The 17299-nt window shown below is 52.1% G+C and overlaps 7 protein-coding genes across 7 annotated transcripts; 2 read left to right on the top strand and 5 right to left on the bottom strand.

Moving 5' to 3' along the window:
* Positions 1 to 1179: 1179 nt before the first annotated feature.
* Positions 1180 to 3893, bottom strand: BDW70DRAFT_170925 (uncharacterized protein; the record flags this gene model as incomplete). The annotated part of the gene is made up of 5 exons (XM_073743063.1): positions 1180 to 3092; positions 3154 to 3576; positions 3649 to 3722; positions 3760 to 3783; positions 3842 to 3893. 5 exons carry the CDS (start codon positions 3891 to 3893, stop codon positions 1230 to 1232), a joined length of 2436 nt encoding a protein of 811 aa, XP_073592702.1. The 3' UTR covers positions 1180 to 1229.
* A 538-nt stretch (positions 3894 to 4431) lies between these two features.
* BDW70DRAFT_170923 (uncharacterized protein) lies at positions 4432 to 6226 on the bottom strand (the record flags this gene model as incomplete). Its single annotated transcript, XM_073743062.1, has 6 exons — positions 4432 to 4836; positions 4895 to 5005; positions 5067 to 5342; positions 5399 to 5760; positions 5845 to 5974; positions 6080 to 6226. The coding sequence occupies 6 exons, from the start codon at positions 6224 to 6226 to the stop codon at positions 4486 to 4488; spliced, it is 1377 nt and encodes a 458-aa protein (XP_073592701.1). The 3' UTR covers positions 4432 to 4485.
* Positions 6227 to 6404: 178 nt separating this feature from the next.
* On the top strand, positions 6405 to 7153 carry BDW70DRAFT_170920 (uncharacterized protein; the record flags this gene model as incomplete). The annotated part of the gene is made up of 2 exons (XM_073743061.1): positions 6405 to 6991; positions 7132 to 7153. Exons 1-2 carry the CDS (start codon positions 6459 to 6461, stop codon positions 7151 to 7153), a joined length of 555 nt encoding a protein of 184 aa, XP_073592700.1. The 5' UTR covers positions 6405 to 6458.
* A 165-nt stretch (positions 7154 to 7318) lies between these two features.
* BDW70DRAFT_163086 (putative short-chain dehydrogenase/reductase) lies at positions 7319 to 8206 on the bottom strand (the record flags this gene model as incomplete). The annotated part of the gene is made up of 2 exons (XM_073741241.1): positions 7319 to 8082; positions 8164 to 8206. 2 exons carry the CDS (start codon positions 8204 to 8206, stop codon positions 7319 to 7321), a joined length of 807 nt encoding a protein of 268 aa, XP_073592699.1.
* Positions 8207 to 11177, bottom strand: BDW70DRAFT_142649 (glycoside hydrolase family 92 protein). Its single transcript, XM_073737962.1, has 6 exons — positions 11055 to 11177; positions 10971 to 11003; positions 10814 to 10923; positions 9923 to 10752; positions 9189 to 9872; positions 8207 to 9127 (listed from the first exon to the last, which is right to left on the bottom strand). Exons 3-6 carry the CDS (start codon positions 10919 to 10921, stop codon positions 8548 to 8550), a joined length of 2202 nt encoding a protein of 733 aa, XP_073592698.1. The 5' UTR covers positions 10922 to 10923; positions 10971 to 11003; positions 11055 to 11177; the 3' UTR covers positions 8207 to 8547.
* A 589-nt stretch (positions 11178 to 11766) lies between these two features.
* Positions 11767 to 13000, bottom strand: BDW70DRAFT_104905 (PHD finger protein). The gene is made up of 2 exons (XM_073734376.1): positions 12694 to 13000; positions 11767 to 12643 (listed from the first exon to the last, which is right to left on the bottom strand). The coding sequence occupies exons 1-2, from the start codon at positions 12860 to 12862 to the stop codon at positions 11955 to 11957; spliced, it is 858 nt and encodes a 285-aa protein (XP_073592697.1). The 5' UTR covers positions 12863 to 13000; the 3' UTR covers positions 11767 to 11954.
* Positions 13001 to 13028: 28 nt separating this feature from the next.
* BDW70DRAFT_142646 (Zn(II)2Cys6 transcription factor domain-containing protein) lies at positions 13029 to 15866 on the top strand. The gene is made up of 5 exons (XM_073737961.1): positions 13029 to 13169; positions 13214 to 13378; positions 13431 to 13924; positions 13974 to 14441; positions 14493 to 15866. Exons 1-5 carry the CDS (start codon positions 13113 to 13115, stop codon positions 15400 to 15402), a joined length of 2094 nt encoding a protein of 697 aa, XP_073592696.1. The 5' UTR covers positions 13029 to 13112; the 3' UTR covers positions 15403 to 15866.
* The last annotated feature ends 1433 nt before the right edge of the window (positions 15867 to 17299 follow it).

Raw genomic sequence — 17299 nt, 5'->3', positions numbered from 1 at the left:
CAGGGACCTAGGATATTCATTAATTGACAATGATAAAAATTACATTGCTAGACGGAATGTCCAGAGATATACATGATTATGATCGTCAAATGACAGAACTTCTCAACCGCCATCAGCTTGTGAAGCTGCTTTGCACATACGATAATGAATGGTGTAAATGACTTTAATCTTCTCATAAGCAGATTTATCAGGCTAGTTTTGTGAGCACGGCACATTGTCTCTATTAATCGGGCTCGCCGGTTGTTCAATCGCAATGCATTTCGTCCATTATACGGTTGCGAGAATCAGAATCACGCATCAATCCTCGATACAGCGAGATGAGCCTTGATGCAGGTAGGAGTGACATGTTTCGTTGTGCTGATGTGGGTTGGAACGGTATAGACATGTTTACGGAGGAGCGGTTGATGCTCATGGCATCGAACATAATATTAGCCTAGTAGTTTGATTGGGACATTTATATGTAGGTAGCGGAAAGGTGCTCATGTAGATCTAACTGTTACTATCCTCCCTTGGTCACCCGAGCCTCAGGTCCTGGGTTTGTTGGTGAAGGCGATTCCCATGACGACTGTATCACTCTTTGCCTTGTCCGAACCAGAACACAGTCGGTGAGAAGATCCCAACGTCGCCCTCAAAATCTTCTCTTTCTGCTGGGCGCAATAGCCCAAGAGAACTATAAAGGTGCTGAGTCTCGAGAAGCACAAGCTGACCATTGGATGTATTATTTGTAGTAGGCTGAAGTAAACAATGGTGACTGAAGTGCAGCTGAGCGGACGGGAGACCCTGTTCTCCACATCCTATGGTGTATTTGATAATGTGTCAGAGAACTAGATATGAAAGAAGATAATTCCAAGAGACAAGCGATCTGTAACTACGAGGCAATATGAGTAAATCTGACATTGAGAAGGATACATATATCACGTTTATCCAAGGTTATCTACAATGCAGAATCCGTAGTGAAAAACATATCAAGGTGATTATTACCAAGCCCTAACCCTGGCCTCAGCAAAGCCTATGCTATATGCAATCTGAGAGCAAAGCCATCTGTCAGACTCTATATGTATGCTATAGAAGGTGGACGTATACTAGCAGCAGGATGCAAACGGGCCCTGGAAGCGAATAGCGTCATAGAGCCTACGAATATAGAGATTCAGTGCAGTTTATAGTACAAACAGGATAACCCAAGGTAAGATAAATGATGCATTATCTGCGACTGGGGAAAACGAACAAGTCTACTCATCAATGTAAGTTTCACCGGATGTCCCTTCTTCCGTCTCCCCCAGCGGCCTCTTTAGTCCTAGCTTGAACCTGTCAACCCTGCTCATCTTCTCAAGCACCATCGTATCAACTCTCAGCACGCTCTCACGATAAAGCGTCTGACTCTTCCAGTCATAAGAGCAAAGTAAGCCCCTCTGCATCCCGCCTTCACTCCCGCAAAGCACCAGGGCGACAGGAGGACGAACGGCACTGAACAGCGTAACAGTCATGAGATTCGTGTCAACAAGTGTAAACACTTTCTCGTCTCCATATTTTGAACTTCGAGCCCTGTTGATGATCTCACGGACTGCAGGATCAGTCGCCGGATCCACGCCTATACATTCGCCCTTCGTATTCTGATGCCTCGACAGCTCGCTCGAATACGGAGCCCACTTCAACCTACTTAAATCGGTTCCAAAAATATCCGTCTCGATCTCACCGATAGGCATATAACCCTCAAACCCAAAGAGCCACGGCTGCGCGCGCCACGGTTTACCGGTGTACAGCGTCGCCAATAGCCTCGGCGAAAACAGAATCGCTATAATGGCAGGTCCCATCAACAGCCATCCCAGTGCCGTTAGCACCGCAAAAGACCCGCCCTGGGAACGACCGGTGGCGAGGAAGAACGCGCCAAGAACCACAGCGCTCGGCATCCCACGCACAGCAGCCCGGGAAACCATTCGCTTGATGGTATTTCTCAGAAGCATGTTGACAGGGGTGAATGATTTCCACCGGATGGGCGCCGCAAACCCACCACCTAGGATTACTGTATCGTCTTCACCGATCCCATCCACCTGGCAAAGAGGCGTAATGTCCCAGAGATTTCGGCCCCAAGTATCATCTATGTCATGCCATTCCCAGGAGCCTTCTCGCTTCTGGCGGCTGGGGAGGAGACAGATAAGGCGCTCCAGCAGCCGATTACTGTCGTTGGCAAGAGAGAGGCGGCAAAATTCCTGGAATGCGCTGTGGTTCCCGTTGACCCTTGGTCTGCGCCGCAGGAGACCCATCAACACGTATGTTAGATCTCCCGGGAAAAATGAAGCTGTGTTGTGCGCCCTGCCGCTGAGGCATTGGAGCGCCAGGGTGACCAGTTCAAGCGGGCTGAGAAGGATAGAGCCCTCATAATGGTCAACCAGTTGACGTGAGACAGGGGCATCCGTCCATGCGACGACGGGAAAATTGCGTTTTTGTAGATAGGTAGGGTATGCCATATCTCCAGCGCGCATGTAGATGGCGATGGCATGGGTGTTGGGGCTCAAAAGCACTTCAGGGAACGTCCATATCCGCTCCCCCCAGTGCTGTAGCATGGCCTTCATGTCAAGATCTGCCGACGGACTGTTGATAGGAGGCCCGACAATGATAACGACTGAATGCGAGCCCCGAACAATATCACTAATTCTATAGACATCCTCAGATAATTCCTCAGGTTCGGGCATGCAGCTGCACGAGATCCAGTACGCGGGCACACCGGCGCTCCGAACAGCCGCCTTTGCAACAGAATGAAGGTAATCCCAGTCGTCAGGACCGTCAAACTGCGTGGATGTGTAGGAAATAAAGATGTACTCCAGAACAGCGTTCCCGCCGTGCTGGGCTTCCCAGTCTGTGACTCTCACAATCTCGACGCTTCCGTTCTCAGCGGGGAAGCAGAGATATCGCGGCCGAAGGGGACGGTCTGCGATGACGTTGGTCCCATCTGCAGGTGTTATTGTCGGGTCTGGCGACGTGGACGCCTCGAGTGGGTTACTCGGGATGTAAGAGTATCCCCAAAAGTGATACTTGAACTGCTCGTAGAGGCCGTTGTTGCGCTTCTCACCGCCTAGATCAGCGGGAATACAGAGCTGCATTATCAGTCAGAGAGCGATCAAAGAGGTAAGACTAGGCATGTGAGTAATAGCTCACCAAAACGGCGATAGCCAAACAAGCGGGAACCCACTTCAGACACACTTCCAGCGACATCCCCTTCTCCTTCCCTTCAATATGTCTCTTAAGAACCCAATAGACAATCCTCATCTGGATAGGCGTGACGTTGCGGATGCCTGTTCTCGCCCACGTCCCATTTCTGGGACCAAGACGCACGTCATCTGTGGCTTGCACAACCAATATTTTCAGGCGGCCGTCCGTAGAGCTGAGATAACGGTCGTCTTCGCGGTGCCATTCAATACGACTTAGGACGTCGCGATGACGGTGCTCGGTGCTGTCTCTGTATGTTAAGCCGGGGGGTTCAATAGGACGGTTATCGATCCAGGGAAGGGTGATCTCATTAAGTTTGACCGCGAGCACACGCGTAACATATCTGGGAAAAGCCAGAGAGATCAGAAGACTCTATATGGGAAGAGGGGGAAAAAGGTCAGTGGCTATTGCTGACACTTTCGTCGGGCCCAGAAAAGTACTCACTCTCGGCTCTGCGAACCTCTTGACGTTACGGTTGGTGCTGGTGTCCGGAGTGTCTGTGGTGTAAGAACTGAGGCCTATTCGATGTTCACGAGTATTCATTGTATCTAGTGCCAGGGGCTCCTGGGAAGAGGCTGCCTAGAAATCGTTAGCTACCTTAAAAGCCCTGGAGTACGCAAAAGACACGAGACTCTACATACAAGTCGGTGTGACGAGCCTGCAACGAGAGCAGATTTGGAATCAGACATTTTCTGTTCGTTTCTGTTCTTTACTGTTGTGGTGGGTTGGAGACTCTTGAGACTGAGATTTGACGGAGACTTCCAGCAATATGGGCAAACAAGGCAGACAAAGTAGGCAAGACAAGCAAAACAAGCTAACCCACGGCTTCGTAAGATGAAGGACGGCACGCCACTACTTGAGCCTCACACCATGATTTCGAACATCCGCATCCAGTAGTTAGGGCCCAGAGCACCTTGCGCGGCAGATGACAGATCCCACAACCTAAGACTATTGCCAGCCCCACGCCACAGCGAACAACCACAGTGGTTCGCCGACTGCTGGAGCGATTCGCTCGAGCTAACCCCAGATGTTCACCTTTAATGGTGATCGACGGTACTAGCAGCACAGTGATAACACCAAACATGCATGCCGAGAAGGCTGAGAATCCTTCGAGGCTGAGTGGCGGCGAGAAGCGGTATCATCCGCTGATTTGTAATGAAGTTAATGTGCATATCTATAATGATTGCAGGGATTATATCACAATGGTAGGATGAGAAGGTTCAGCCAGTCAATCTATGGTGAGTGAGGCTATGCGCTACATATCTGGATCTACACTTTGTCCTAGGGGTCGGGCCTCCGCCAGCTCGACATACGCGTAAGATCCGGGAGTTCAACCGTAGGCGCGGTTCTACGCCGTGTTGACCAGGGCAAGGACATGAATGAGAATAAGGAGTGCTCATTCCTGTTACTCCCGACCTGCGGCATGGAAAGCGTAGAGGGCTTAGATGGTCCTGAGATGCCCTTCCAGGAAATGTGACTCCTGACAAGGGCCTTTCTCTGCCAGAGAGACCAACCAAGGAGCACGGCAAGTGTCAGGGGAATGGAAACAACCCAGAAGATCCAAAAGTCTTTGGACACTTCAATCGAGGCGTTGTCAGGTGCCGTGTTGAAGAACTGGCTGCCAAATATTGTCTGCAGGAGTCAGCTCACTGCTGGTTGGATGCAAGATGAGGCTGAGGAGTGGACTCACAGAGACCGTAGTTATGGGCAGAAAGACCAGAGTCACAAAGGCGATGGTAGCCATGGTACTGCTGTCGGCTTGAATGAACTCGTTCCCTTCCTGCGTGACTAGATGGAATGACTGCACCGTCGCAGGTCAGTTACCGCGCCCTAGAGTTTAAGAGACGTGACGAGCAACGCACTAGAGCAATCACATTCTGCATCCGCCTATCCAGGCTGCTCAATCGCAGTCTGACGGTCTGAAACTCCGCCTCGACCTGCGCCATCGTCCTGCGCGTCAGCTTACCAGCAGCCCTTTCTTCTTCGGTGGCGCTGGGAGATAGATCCTTGTGGTGGCGGTGCAGGTTTTTGACCGTTTCCAGAGCCGCATCAGAGCTCTCTTGGAGGTAGATGATATGCTTTGAGATATTATGCAGCCCCGTAAAGGACTCCCTGTCGCGATGCAGACCGAGTGCTTTCTGTCTAGCATCAGAACTGAGGTTTTACCTTCACCAGGGGAGAAGAAGGAACATACCGATTCGATGGCCCCAAAAACCATCGACAGATTCCACACCGTGTCATCCATCCTTGCCGAGAGCTGATGTAGAACCACCAGCAGCAAACTCATCGGATCGTTTATAACCCCTTCCTTCACAGCTTCGCACGACAATCTGGTTAACCGATCGTAGACCATATTGGCCCCAAAGCAGACCATTGTTAGGTCATGTCGATTTTCGGACCGAATGGGCCATCGCAGGAAAAAGCCCGCCCGTGTCCAGGTAAAGTCGCTCTGTCGAACCTGCTGTACTGACCTACGGCTTTGATCCGAGATGACGGGCTCCGAGCCGGGACTCTGAGCGACTGTGATGTTCTTGCAGAGGTAGTCGAACCAGCAGCCTGTCATCCTAGGTTAGCATGGTCTCCTTTATTACCAGACTTGCCTAGGTTTGCCTGGATTGGGGCAGGCGCGAGTGGGCCAACATCTATATCCATCCTCTGTATCCAACGAGCCAAACGAATGTGTCACCGCGCGAATCCCGCCCTCGAAAAATGCGGTAGGGATCTTGTAATGCTCGATCAGTAAGGGGAGCCCGTCCAGTGGCCATCTGGGCTTCAGAAATCTAGCAAGGTCAGTACTTGACCGTTGACTTGGTAATCACGGGCTCCATAGGACGGACATGACTCGAAGAAGAGGCTTCTCATCGGCAATCCTCACGATTGGCAGTTCGTAAGCCCGGGGAGAATGGACGCGACGAGCATCCACCCAGTCCAGCACGTCTAGTCGCGTATTGGACACGGCCGGGTCTGTTGCGTCTTGGATGTATGGCCTGAGGACTACGGGGTCGTTGAAGACTTGGTCCATTATCTCTGTCGTCTACTTCGGTTCCTGTTTAAAAAACCAGGTTAAGCCCATGAAAGATTGGAAATGGTGGGGGAATCGGGATCTACGAGGCTGAGGCTGAGCATGGAAAAATGAGATGAAGCGGCCCCCACCCCAGTCTGGGATCCTTCCCGATAACAGTGCTTATATATGAAGGCTCTCACTTCTTGCAATTGATCGCGATGCAAATTTCGATCTCTGATAACAGAAAAAAATGTCTACGCCGAAGAGACACGGTGGGGGCTTCATCCCAGCCGTAAAGGCGTCCTTATCATTCACCCGACGCTCAACAGTCGACCAGTCCAGCAGTGGCCAGGAAAGCTATTCACGCTCCCAGAACGAATCAACTCACGAGTCAAGTCTGCCTTCGCCTCACAATTCGAATACTACTAAGCGCCACGGAGGCGGCTTCGTCCCTTCTTCCACCAGAACAAGGATGCCCAGTTTGGGGGCAACAACGCAGCAGCAGCCGCAAATCAATGCACCAGCAAGTGTAGAGACGGCAACAGTTTCCTTCCCGCAGATCAATTCTAGCAGTGTCAAGCACGGTGGCGGCTACGTGCCCAAAAATCTTCTGCAGGAAAACGGCGCTCGCGCGCCTGCTGCGTCTACCTCAAACCACGTATCGGCTCAGATGCAGGGGGAAATCAGCCAGACTGCCGTGGACAACGGACATACTTCCAACGGAGGAGCAGGGACCCTGGCTGCGAGCGTTGAAAGGCCAAACCGTCGTCGCCATGGAGGGGGGTATGTCCCTCGAAGTTCTACCTAAGGCCGCCGAGAACTAAGCGGTAGCCTTGGACGACAGGGCTTGCTTATGCAGGTCTACAAGTCAAAGCAGATTAACAACTCCATCGTGTAAATGTACAACCCTGTCTTTGATGCAGATGCCTACGAAATTCGTGTTGAAATTTATTGGATCTCTCCACTAAGCTGGGTCACACCTGAGGGTGCTGAGTTCTGGTCTGGATCAAAATTAAGATGAAGTGATCTATAATCTTGGTCAATATGTATAGAGCGTTCCCGTCATTGCGTGGCGTATCTATATCTTAAGAAAAGATAATGCACGTCCGATCACCGAATGGTATACCCGCCATCCACCCTGATGTCAGCCCCATTGATCATCCCGCTCGAGTCTTGACAAAGAAAAACCACCGTGTCGGCCACCTCTTCTGGAAGCGCCGCCTTGCCCGTTGGAATGCTCTCCAGCAGCTTCTCTTTGACTCCTTGCTCCCCCCATGCCTTCTTCCCGAGATCCGTCCACGCCACCGTCGGCGACACCGTGTTCGCTGTAATCCCCTTCGGTCCCCATTCAGACGCCATACATCGAGTCAGCCCCAGAACCGCAGATTTCGACGCACAGTATGCCCCGTGCCGGTGGAGAGCCACATGCGCGGCTTGCGAGGCGAGCGTTACAATCCGGCCCGGGGCCGCCTCCGCATTCCCGTTTTGCCCCTTGGAAGCTGAAGCGGCGAAATAGAGGTTCGCAAATGCCTGCGAGCAGAGCATCGGGCCTAGCACATTCGTCGTCAAGTGCTTGAGTGTTTCCTCTGGTGGCGTGAGGTGCATATCGCTGAGCGAGACGTACCCAGCGGTGTTCACCAGGATGCTTGGGAAAGCTCCTATAGCGGTCTGGTCTTTTTGCAGGGCCGCAAAGGCCGATTGCACGGACGAGGCATCTGTGATGTCGCATTCGTAGGTGTCGATGTTTGTGCGGTCGTTGTCGTAGCCCGATGCGAGGAGGGAGTCGCGTCGGGCCGCCTCGAAGGGCGCGTAGAGGATTGCGAGGTGGGCACCTTCGGAGCGCAGTTTCTTGCCAATGGAGGAGCCAAGTCCTCCTTCAAGCTCTGTCAGTATAAACCTGCTGCATTGGACTCTTGAGGGTTAAAAGGAGGAAACGCGGGCAAGGGAGAGCGCACCGAGGCCGCCGGGCAGGATGGCGAGTCTGCGGGCGAAAGCCATTTCTTCAGCTTGATTTGGAAGTCTAGCGAGTCTAACGAGCCCAGGCAAATCTATTTATTATGATAAAAATAACAGAAAAAGATTTGGTGGAATGTTACGTTGTATTGCGAATTGGAGCTCGTGCGGGGTCCCTATTATAGGTAATGGAGCCCCCACAGGGACCTGAGCGAGTCAGGGACACCAAGAGGGTTGAGTATCTACGGACTTTCTCCGGTCATTGAAAAATTGAATGTATACGTCAGACCCCTGGTGGGACGGTCATGTGCATCGGAAATTGATATGATTGCTGACAACCACTTGGGTGTTGCTTGGGTGCCGCTTGGGTGCCGCTGGCCAACGACTTACGCATATTCCGACACACTAGGCGGCAGATCCTCAAGCCTCGTCCCCCAGTCGCTCTCCTCCTTCCCAACCACTATCTCCAACAATCCCCCCTCGGCGAAGAAATCATGTCCAATCCAATTCTTTGTCCACGTTTTGCCGTCCCTCTTTACGCTCTCAATGTAGATGTTTTCGTATCCCGCATCAAGACCCTTTGCCTTTACTGTTGCGACCTTCCCCGTTACATCGTTTCGAATACTAACCTCTCTGAAGAAAGGCGGCGTGATCAGGTATACATCCTGTCCGTGAACGGGGAATAGGCCAAGCATAGCTAGCACGGCGAATGAGCCCATCGCCCCGCTGTCGTCGTTACCGGGGATGCCAGAGACGGAGGTGTTGAACTGCGAGGGGATGTAGCTGTGTGCCTGCTTAGCAGAGAGACCGGGCCGGCCCCCGTAGTGGTATTGATAAACCGTCAGAAAGGCCTGCTCGTCGCCCAGGTACAGGATCCCGGAATCATGCAAGTAGGACAGGCGGGAGGTAAATGCCTCGCGGCCACCGAGGGTTGTGATGAGTGCGGCCATATCCTGCGGGACGAAACTGAAGCAATACCAACTAATTAGCAGAGCACATCTGGATGGCAGGAGGGGGAGGGACGCACAAGGTATAGAGCCAGCAACTCCCCTCATAAGTCTCGTGCCCCTCGGCGTTCAGATAGCAGGACGTAAAGTTCAATAGTGGGCTGCAAAAGATGGGGTCCTGGTACGCCCAGGACCCATCTTCCAGACGCGGCTGGAGAAAGCCGGTGAAGCCCGTATCGACCCCGTTGATAGCAGAGGACTGGTCTTCCTTCCATAGGTTTCGCCAGTTCTCTGACCGTTCCAGGTACTTATCCCGGTCATCCGTGCGCCCCAGCTTGTCCGCCATGAGCGCGATACAGAAATCATTGTAAGCATACTCGACCGTTCTCGATACACTCCTTGTGCGTAGCCCTTCAGTACCAGGATCGGTATCGTTCTTCGGAATGTACCCAAGGCTTTTCCAGCTCCTGAGGCCGCCGCGCCCTTCAACATTCCAGTTGTAGGGTTCGATTTCTGCGTCTTTCACGATTGCTTCGTAGGCAGTGGCCCAGTCGACGTCGATGACGCCTTTCAAGTAGGCCTCTGCAATCAGCACGTCCGCGTTCGAGCCACCCTGCGTCCAGCCCTTGCAGAGAGACATCCGGCAATCAGGAAGGTATCTTTCGTGGCGGTAGATGTCGACTAGACTTCGTATCATTCGTGACTGGGATATCGGATCGATCAGGGTGAGAAGCTGGTGGATGCCACGGAAGGAATCCCATATACTGCCCTTACTATCAGAAAAGCATCAGGCTGGAAAGGTGGAGAGGCTCACCAATAAAAACTGTCATAGTAGGGCTCATCGCTCTCCCACAGCGGGTTTTCACCTGTATAATCCTGCGGGCTGATCATGGCGCGGTACGCGCCACTCCAGAAGACTTTTTGGAGCTCTGTTGACGCGCCTTCAGCGTCAATAGTGATCACGTCCATTTTCTTTCTCCACGCAGCCTCAGCGGCTGCTCGTGTTTGCTCGAAGTCGAAATCCGGCTGCTCTTTTTCGCCGTTCGAGCAAGCCTGTTCCACGCTTATAAAACTTACTCCAACGCGAGCAAATATCACATCGTCAGCAGATACAGAGTCGAATCTGACAAATGTTCCTGCAGAGTATTGATTCGCCGGATACGACGAGTTGGCCGTAACTGACACAGTGCTTTGTCCTACCTCGGCGCTCCTATTCGTCCACGACCCGGTATCACGAATCTCAGCGCCGTCGAAGTCAACACAGACATGGATATTATATGTCCCCTCCCCGAAGCTAGGATTGAAGTTGCCGCTGGCAGTCAATCTCCCTGTTTCGGCATCAACCCAAGCAGTCCCATCGTTCCTCGACTGTGGAAGATCGATGATGTCGAGAAGAACTACCGGACTCGTCCCGGTGCCGTCGGGGAACTGAAATCGATAGAGTGCCGAGTGGTTGGTCACGGTCAACTCGGAATGCAAGCCATTCTCTAGAGATATGGCGAAGTACCCGGCTCGCGCTTCAGGGCCATTAGAGTCGCGTTTCCAGGGTACAGCTCTGTCTGAAGAAGTCCAGGAGCATTTTGCAATATCGTCATCCGGGCAGCTGGGGTGCACGAACAAGGGGAAGTTTCCCATTGAGGCGGCCTGTTGTTCATCCATTGTTTTCAGCATTGTCAGGCGCAGAGCAAGCTAGAGGTAAACCTACACCCCCTGTGCCAGAATCATGAGTGTGAGAGAACCCTATTACGTGCGTAGTGTCATAAGCGAAACCTCCTTGGTTCTCGCCCTGCGTGTCGGCGACTGCCTTGACCATGCCTTCGTCTCTATTAGTCGATGGCCATTCTACTATTTGGTGGACGTACCAAAAGGCAAGGTCGCACCGGCGAACGAATGTCCTAGACGCGATCAATTTCAGATTCTGTTAACGGACGCGCGGGCGTGAGTACCTCCATTTGCGGTACCAATAAAAGGATTGATGAAATCAAGCACATCGAAATCGATTTGCTCGCTGCGAATTTTTCGCGCGTCTGTGGAGGGATATAGCAGCAGCCCAGCGGCAACGGCAACCCCGAGCATCGAGGGCTTTAGTGACAAAGCCCATACCATGGCAATAAGCAGGTCAGTCGCCAATTCAATGTCTCTGGCGGGCAGTGTTGAATCGTATCAGAGGTGTGCCGTGGCAGTTGTGGTTGGGATTTCGCAAACAGGAAGGGCAGGAACGTAGCATTCCATGCATGAGAAACTGATTATAAACCGCACATTCGCAGAAAGACCGGAGGTCGGGGCAGGTTACATCGAGGGGAAAATGAGGGGGATCGTCAGGTATATTGGAATATGGGCTAAAGCAATAGACAGGGGCAGACTACTGCATAGGGAGCTTAACGCGCCATTAGTCCCTCTAGCGCAGCCTCTGGCGATCCATGCACCCCCGCTCAGATATATATCCCAATCTTTACTTCCTCACCTTTGAAACATCAAATATTAATGCTCGTCTATAACCCAAATCAATTTGGCCTATAATTGTTTTCTGGCTGCACCCTCGAACCGAGCCAGCAATGGTACGCCGACCTACTCGAGTCGGTTCTGGAGTGGCATTTAGCTCCGCCGATGATTGCAAAGGACCCCGTCCATTCTGAGTCGGAGCACATACGCAGCCGAAATTGCGAGATATGCACAAGAGTAGTGCGGAATCTAGCTTCGATTGGGCTGAAGCAGCGTCATCCTGTACCAGTGATTGATGACGTGACGCCACGTCTTCCATATGCAGCAAACTGCTCCGGAAGGAGAAATGTGAGAATAGGACATTTCATCGAGCAGTGCACACCAACCAAGCCTGCTGGTTCGTCTCAGATCAGATCCATTACGATCCTGTCCCACGATTTCCCCGTCGTGTCAGATGGCGGCCGCGAAATGTCGGAAGAGTCCCCACCAGGCCCAAAAGGCCTGCCTGTCCTTAGATTAGAATCCAAATATGCTCTGATGTTCGCATTGTCCTGTCGCAAATGCGCATTTTCAGAGGCCAGCTCCTGAACCTGGTCCCGATGAAAATCCAGCTCTGTCATCATGGCGCCAAGTTTCAATAGAAGGTCCATCGAGAACTCTTGAGATTCCGGGAAGCCGCCGTGGGCTCGCAGAAAGTCTCGAGCTCGAGAGAGGATACTGGGGTCAAAAGCATCCGGTGCCGCGGCATTGTCCGTGATGCGGAACGGGGTGTGCGTCCCGGTTCGTGCTGTTGATGTTGTATGGACAGAGCCGGCCATCTCAGCTGCTGGACTAATGATCCCACTATTTGCGGCACGGACAACAGGCGTTGTTGAACGGGAGATAGCAGGAGATGTGAGATGGTCGAGCATTCCAGGCGCATTATCCCAGCGTCCAGCTACGCATGCTGGGCAGCGAAATTGGGAAGTCTCAATTGCTGAATCGGAAGCTGGCAGACACGAGCCGTGGTAAGATCTGCAGCATGTTTGGCAGGAGAGCAGATTGTTGGGCCCACGACACTCAGAACAGATGACATTATGTGGTTTTCCAGAGTCTATGGGAGGATTAGTTTGAACTTGAAGAAGGACGACCGTAAGTACGCACCAAGCCAATGTTTATACAAAGGGTGGTTCTCTGCCTCAAACGGACGAAGCCCTCCGATCGAGGATCCTAATGGTGGTTGATATGGCCAAGTGAAACTGTAATTGTGTCCAGGACTGCTCGTAACAGTTGTGCGAGACAAAGAAGCTGGTTCCGGTTTCGTTCTAAGCATTGTGGTGTTTGATTTGCTGAGAGGTGAAGACGATGGCGGCAAATGCTGCGCCCAAAGGGGAAGGCCTCGGGAGCCGGAATATTGTTATTCCGTAGCCGAGCAATCGCCGGTCGTGCTGCCGAACTTCCGGATCCGTCGACGCTCAACTTGAAAGTGAAACCTGACTATCGATTCTGGCCCAGACACCAATAATGCTGCCATCTATCGACTAGGACTGCAGTTAGCCAACTGCATCCAGTAACCCGTAACAATGCCCGGGGTACCCTCCAACAAGGCTTGCGAGCGCTGTAAAAAGAGGCATCTTAAGGTTTGTGCCACGCTCTTATCGCTGGATCAATGCTGATAACGTAGTGTGACGAAACACGGCCGCACTGCCAGCGCTGCGCAGATGCCGGGGTCGAATGCCCGGGATTTGTGCAAACAAGAAAGTTCATCGACCAAGGCGCCTCAGTAAGGCGGCGGTACGCTCCTTACCAGGAAGCTGGCGCCAAGAACATTACTGCGAAACCTTCACGAGTAAGCCTTGCTTGTCCTTGTCCATTGGTAAGCTTATTTGCTAAGATAGCAGGCCGCAAATCATCCACAACGAGAGTCGCTTCACAATGAAGGTATCAGCACCGGCTTGGAACCCCAAGGCCAACCTAATCCTACAGCGCCTCCAGTGCACGACCGGGAACATCGACCGGCAATGCGTTCAGAAACTTCAGTTCTGGACAGTGCTCCCTTGGCTGAGGCAAGCCAGCCCCCTGCTACTACCATGTCGGTCAATCGTACAGGAAGCGACGCGGTACTCGGGCCAATGCGATGGCAGGGCTCTGATGCCCGCGCTCAGCAGCCTTCCTGGACTCTAGATAATGCCGGAGCTGGCGCTGGCGCTGGCACTGGCACGTTTCATGAGCGCTCGAGGCAGTCATCGCCTCATATCAACCCGTCTAGCTCAAGGACTCCGTCCCAGCGAGGCGAGCAAGAGGAATTTCAGGACATATTCTCCGAGCTCATGACCGGGACAGAGCATGAGATATGCTTCTTGACAAGGCACTACTGCGAAGTGATCGCTGCGTGGTAAGCCTGGAAATAGTGTGCTTTACCAGCTTCACTGATTAGGACGTAGGTTCGATGTTTCAGATTCCGGAAAATTCTTCGGCGGCTGCGTACCGATTCGAGCCATAGATGAGCAGTCATTGCGCTGCGCTATTGCATCCATCTCTGCAAAGCATCTAGCCAGGATGAAGGGTGTCAAATCCACAGCGGGCGGCGGCTTATTTACGTCGCCGGCCACCATGGAGTCTTATCCAAACGGCCAACATGTCGATTGGTCTTTGAAAGCCGCAAATTACTACTATCTTGCTGTCTCTCATATGAGCAATTCCATGTCAGACTATGCGGCTGTGTCCACGTCGGATATCCTCGAACCACCAATCTCCGTCGTTAACCGCTGGCTCAGTTTCCAGTTGAAGCGAAGCGAACAAACTCCACACACCAGTGATGTAGCCTGGAAAACAACCGAAAACTTGCTAGCCGCTTCTACAATCCTTACCCTCTACAAGATATTTGATGAGCCCGGGGAGAAGTGGCAATCGTACGTCACCAACCGCTTTAAAGGTCCTAAGTTTGAAACTGATTATCCCAGGTACCTTACTGGAGTGAAACCATTATTCAGTCAGTTGCTGGAACTAGTTAAGAAAGATGGCGGCAACCAGCTTTCCCCAGGCCTCACAGCGGTGTTCTGGAATTTTGCGAGGATGGATTATCTAGCCTCGTACTATAACCGCCTGCCAACCCACCTCGATCCGGATGACTTGGCTCTATGGCGAGCAGCGGGCCTCTCACTTGATGACCAAGGAAACCTAGAGCCGCCAGAAGTCCCCAGGAGCCATTGGTCACAAGAAGATATGGCAACGAACGTGCTGACACGCCTTCTTAACAAGCTCACAAATTATCTTGCAGCGGCGAAAAAGTCCCAACTTGAACAATGGGCTGGAGGCCAGTCTCCGCAATCCATAAACTCAACCAGATCCAGTTCTAACTCACCCGACTCCCATCCCACAACCGCATCATGGCTCAAAATCTCATTTGAGTTCCAATCATGGGTCGAGCGCATTCCAGAAACATTTCGTCCCTGCTTACGCATCGAACGACCAAAGCTCGCCCCAACCGAACCCAGTCACATGCCGTTCCCGGAAATCTTCTACAGCCTCACTTCCTGCGCTGTGGCGATGCAGCAATACCATTTTGGCCGCCTCGCATTATCACTAAACCGGCCACCCGACGACATTGCAGGTCCCAGCACCGCGTTTGATCGCCTCCAAGCTTACCGCGAGCTAACGAAAGAGGTTGACTACCGCTGCAAGGAAATATGCGGCATTGCCCTCGGCAGGCCGCAGGTCGGTGCGCGTGTACAAATGATCACCCTGCTCTATGCCGTTGGCCAGTGTTTGGAAAAGCCAGAAGAGCGGCAGATAGTCGTTGATCTTCTGCGCGGTATTGAGGCGGATTTGGGGTGGTCGACGACTACGCAGGTAAACAAGCTACAGAGATAGTTGTATTTAACCCATGTGCATAAGTACAAAGACAAGTCGCCGAGATTTCTCAGAGCCTAAGCGCTCAACCGCATTGGCGCCCTTGGAGGAACTGGGTCATTGGGAATCTGAGCATCATCGAATCCCCTTCTCCGTTTCTACAAGAAGAAGAGTTCGCCAAAAAACTGTCTGTCCGTGACACCGTTTATTGCCTAGGGAAACCGATGTAGGCGTTAGCAGCCTGGAGCCATGTGGTTCGTCCCTAAAAGAGTTGGTATCTGTCTCTTTGGGTGAATAGCTACCCATGCGCAGGCGTCAATGGCGACATAAGAGTTGTACAGTCATCTCTGATCTACAATCAGTTGCCCAAGTGCCCGTTACACTTCAAGCTTCAGAGTGTATTATAACTCTGCGGTCGTGCAAAGGAGAGCACTGCTGTCACTTCTTCGATGGCCAGTCACCGTGCTGTTCTGCGAGCACTAGCCCAAGCAGATATATAGACATTAGTATGGTAGTGTATAAAATCTGGACGGTTACAGCTATGGTTCTTATCTGATACAGGGGATAGTAGAGTAATCATGAATAGAACAGCAAGATTTGTTCGCTTCATTAGCCAAGTCCTTTGTTAGCAATTGTCCCTAAACCCTACCACGTATTGCAGTTGAAGGATGTAGGACTCTAACATGTTTGTCAGCAATTCTGGGCAGTCACACTGGGTTCGAACTCGTCTAGGCACAGATAACCGCCGGAATATTTCACGTAAAAGTGCAATTGGGCGACTCAACCCTAGTACTTGAAGTATGATAATACATATTTGCCTCGGCGAGGTTACTCGATGATGCTGCGCCTGAGATTGATGATCCTGTATATGGCGATATTCTGTCCACAATCTTACCTTTCCCTTGCAAATCAAGATTCACTGCTGAGTTCACTAAGAGTAGAGACGATGCATCCTGGACAACGAAACTCATTATGTCCTACAATCTCGCTTGGCTGAGGGCGTCAATGACTTCTTTCGCGCCGCGATCCCCAGATCTCACGGCCCCGTCCATATACCCTGCCCATTCATACGAGGTCTCGGTGCCAACAGAGTGTATCCTTCCAAGTGGCGTTCGTAACGCATGCTCGTGGAGCGACATAGTTCCCGGTGGCAAGAGAGGCACCGTACAGACCCTCGGCCAGAGATCCTTACTCGAACTGCGTTGAACAACGGCGACGGGCTTAGGCACTTCCATATAAGGACTAAAGACCCGGTCAATATGTTCCAGGACGGCTTTTGTACGTTCCGCCTTGGGCCGTTTTGATAACTGGCGGCCAAGCTCGCCGTTGGCAAAGCAGGTCAAGGAGAATTGGCCGTCGCGGTCGCTACTCGTGTTGCGGGCTGTGGACACTGGTCCTTTGAATGAGATGAAGGCCCCAGAGAAACCGACTTTCCGTCACCATGGTTCAGAATACATGAGAACGTGCTTGTAGGAAAACGATTGCACACCGTGTTTCGCCAGTTCGAGTTTCGAGGAAGCAGCGGAGGATCGAATGCAATACTCTTGTACAGAATCGTCTGGACTGAGAAAATGACACGTTGGCATAAGAAGTCCCCGCGAGCCGAAGAGACTAGGGCTCCTTCTGCCAACTGCGAGATCCGGAAGATAGGAGAACTGAGTACGACCGAGTTGCTTTTTAACAGATTCACCAGACCAAGGGAGAACGACTGTGAGCCTATTGACGTGGTCACAATGCGACATGGTCCGGTGGTGGTGACGACCTGTGAGTGTGCGGTGGTGGCTCGTAGAGCTCAGGAGGGTTGATATGATGTAGACAGGGAAGGGACTTGGTGATGGGAGACATTATGGGAAAACAAAATATTTCTTATGGGACAAATGGGTATGACTGGATTCGCCTGCGACTGTCTTCCAAGTCC

Source organism: Aspergillus foveolatus, assembly GCF_047715535.1.
Source record: "Aspergillus foveolatus strain CBS 279.81 unplaced genomic scaffold BDW70scaffold_62, whole genome shotgun sequence".
Classification (NCBI taxonomy): domain Eukaryota; kingdom Fungi; phylum Ascomycota; class Eurotiomycetes; order Eurotiales; family Aspergillaceae; genus Aspergillus; species Aspergillus foveolatus.
Note: the sequence above shows the minus strand (reverse complement) of the source record. Positions and strands in the feature narration are given on the sequence as shown.

Bases quoted from the DNA above. Each gene is read 5' to 3' on its own strand.
- BDW70DRAFT_142649 (XM_073737962.1), bottom strand. From the start codon at position 10,921: ATGGTCAAGGCAGTCGCCGACACGCAGGGCGAGAACCAAGGAGGTTTC. The intron at 10,753-10,813 runs GTAGGTTTACCT...GATGAACAACAG, and splicing joins ATGATTCTGGCACAGGGGGT to GCCGCCTCAATGGGAAACTT. The intron at 9,128-9,188 runs GTGCGTCCCTCC...GTATTGCTTCAG, and splicing joins AGTTGCTGGCTCTATACCTT to TTTCGTCCCGCAGGATATGG.
- BDW70DRAFT_104905 (XM_073734376.1), bottom strand. From the start codon at position 12,862: ATGCTTAGAACGAAACCGGAACCAGCTTCTTTGTCTCGCACAACTGTT. The intron at 12,644-12,693 runs GTGCGTACTTAC...ATCCTCCCATAG, and splicing joins TTTGTATAAACATTGGCTTG to ACTCTGGAAAACCACATAAT.
- BDW70DRAFT_142646 (XM_073737961.1), top strand. From the start codon at position 13,113: ATGCCCGGGGTACCCTCCAACAAGGCTTGCGAGCGCTGTAAAAAGAGG. The intron at 13,170-13,213 runs GTTTGTGCCACG...CTGATAACGTAG, and splicing joins GTAAAAAGAGGCATCTTAAG to TGTGACGAAACACGGCCGCA. The intron at 13,925-13,973 runs GTAAGCCTGGAA...ATTAGGACGTAG, and splicing joins TGCGAAGTGATCGCTGCGTG to GTTCGATGTTTCAGATTCCG.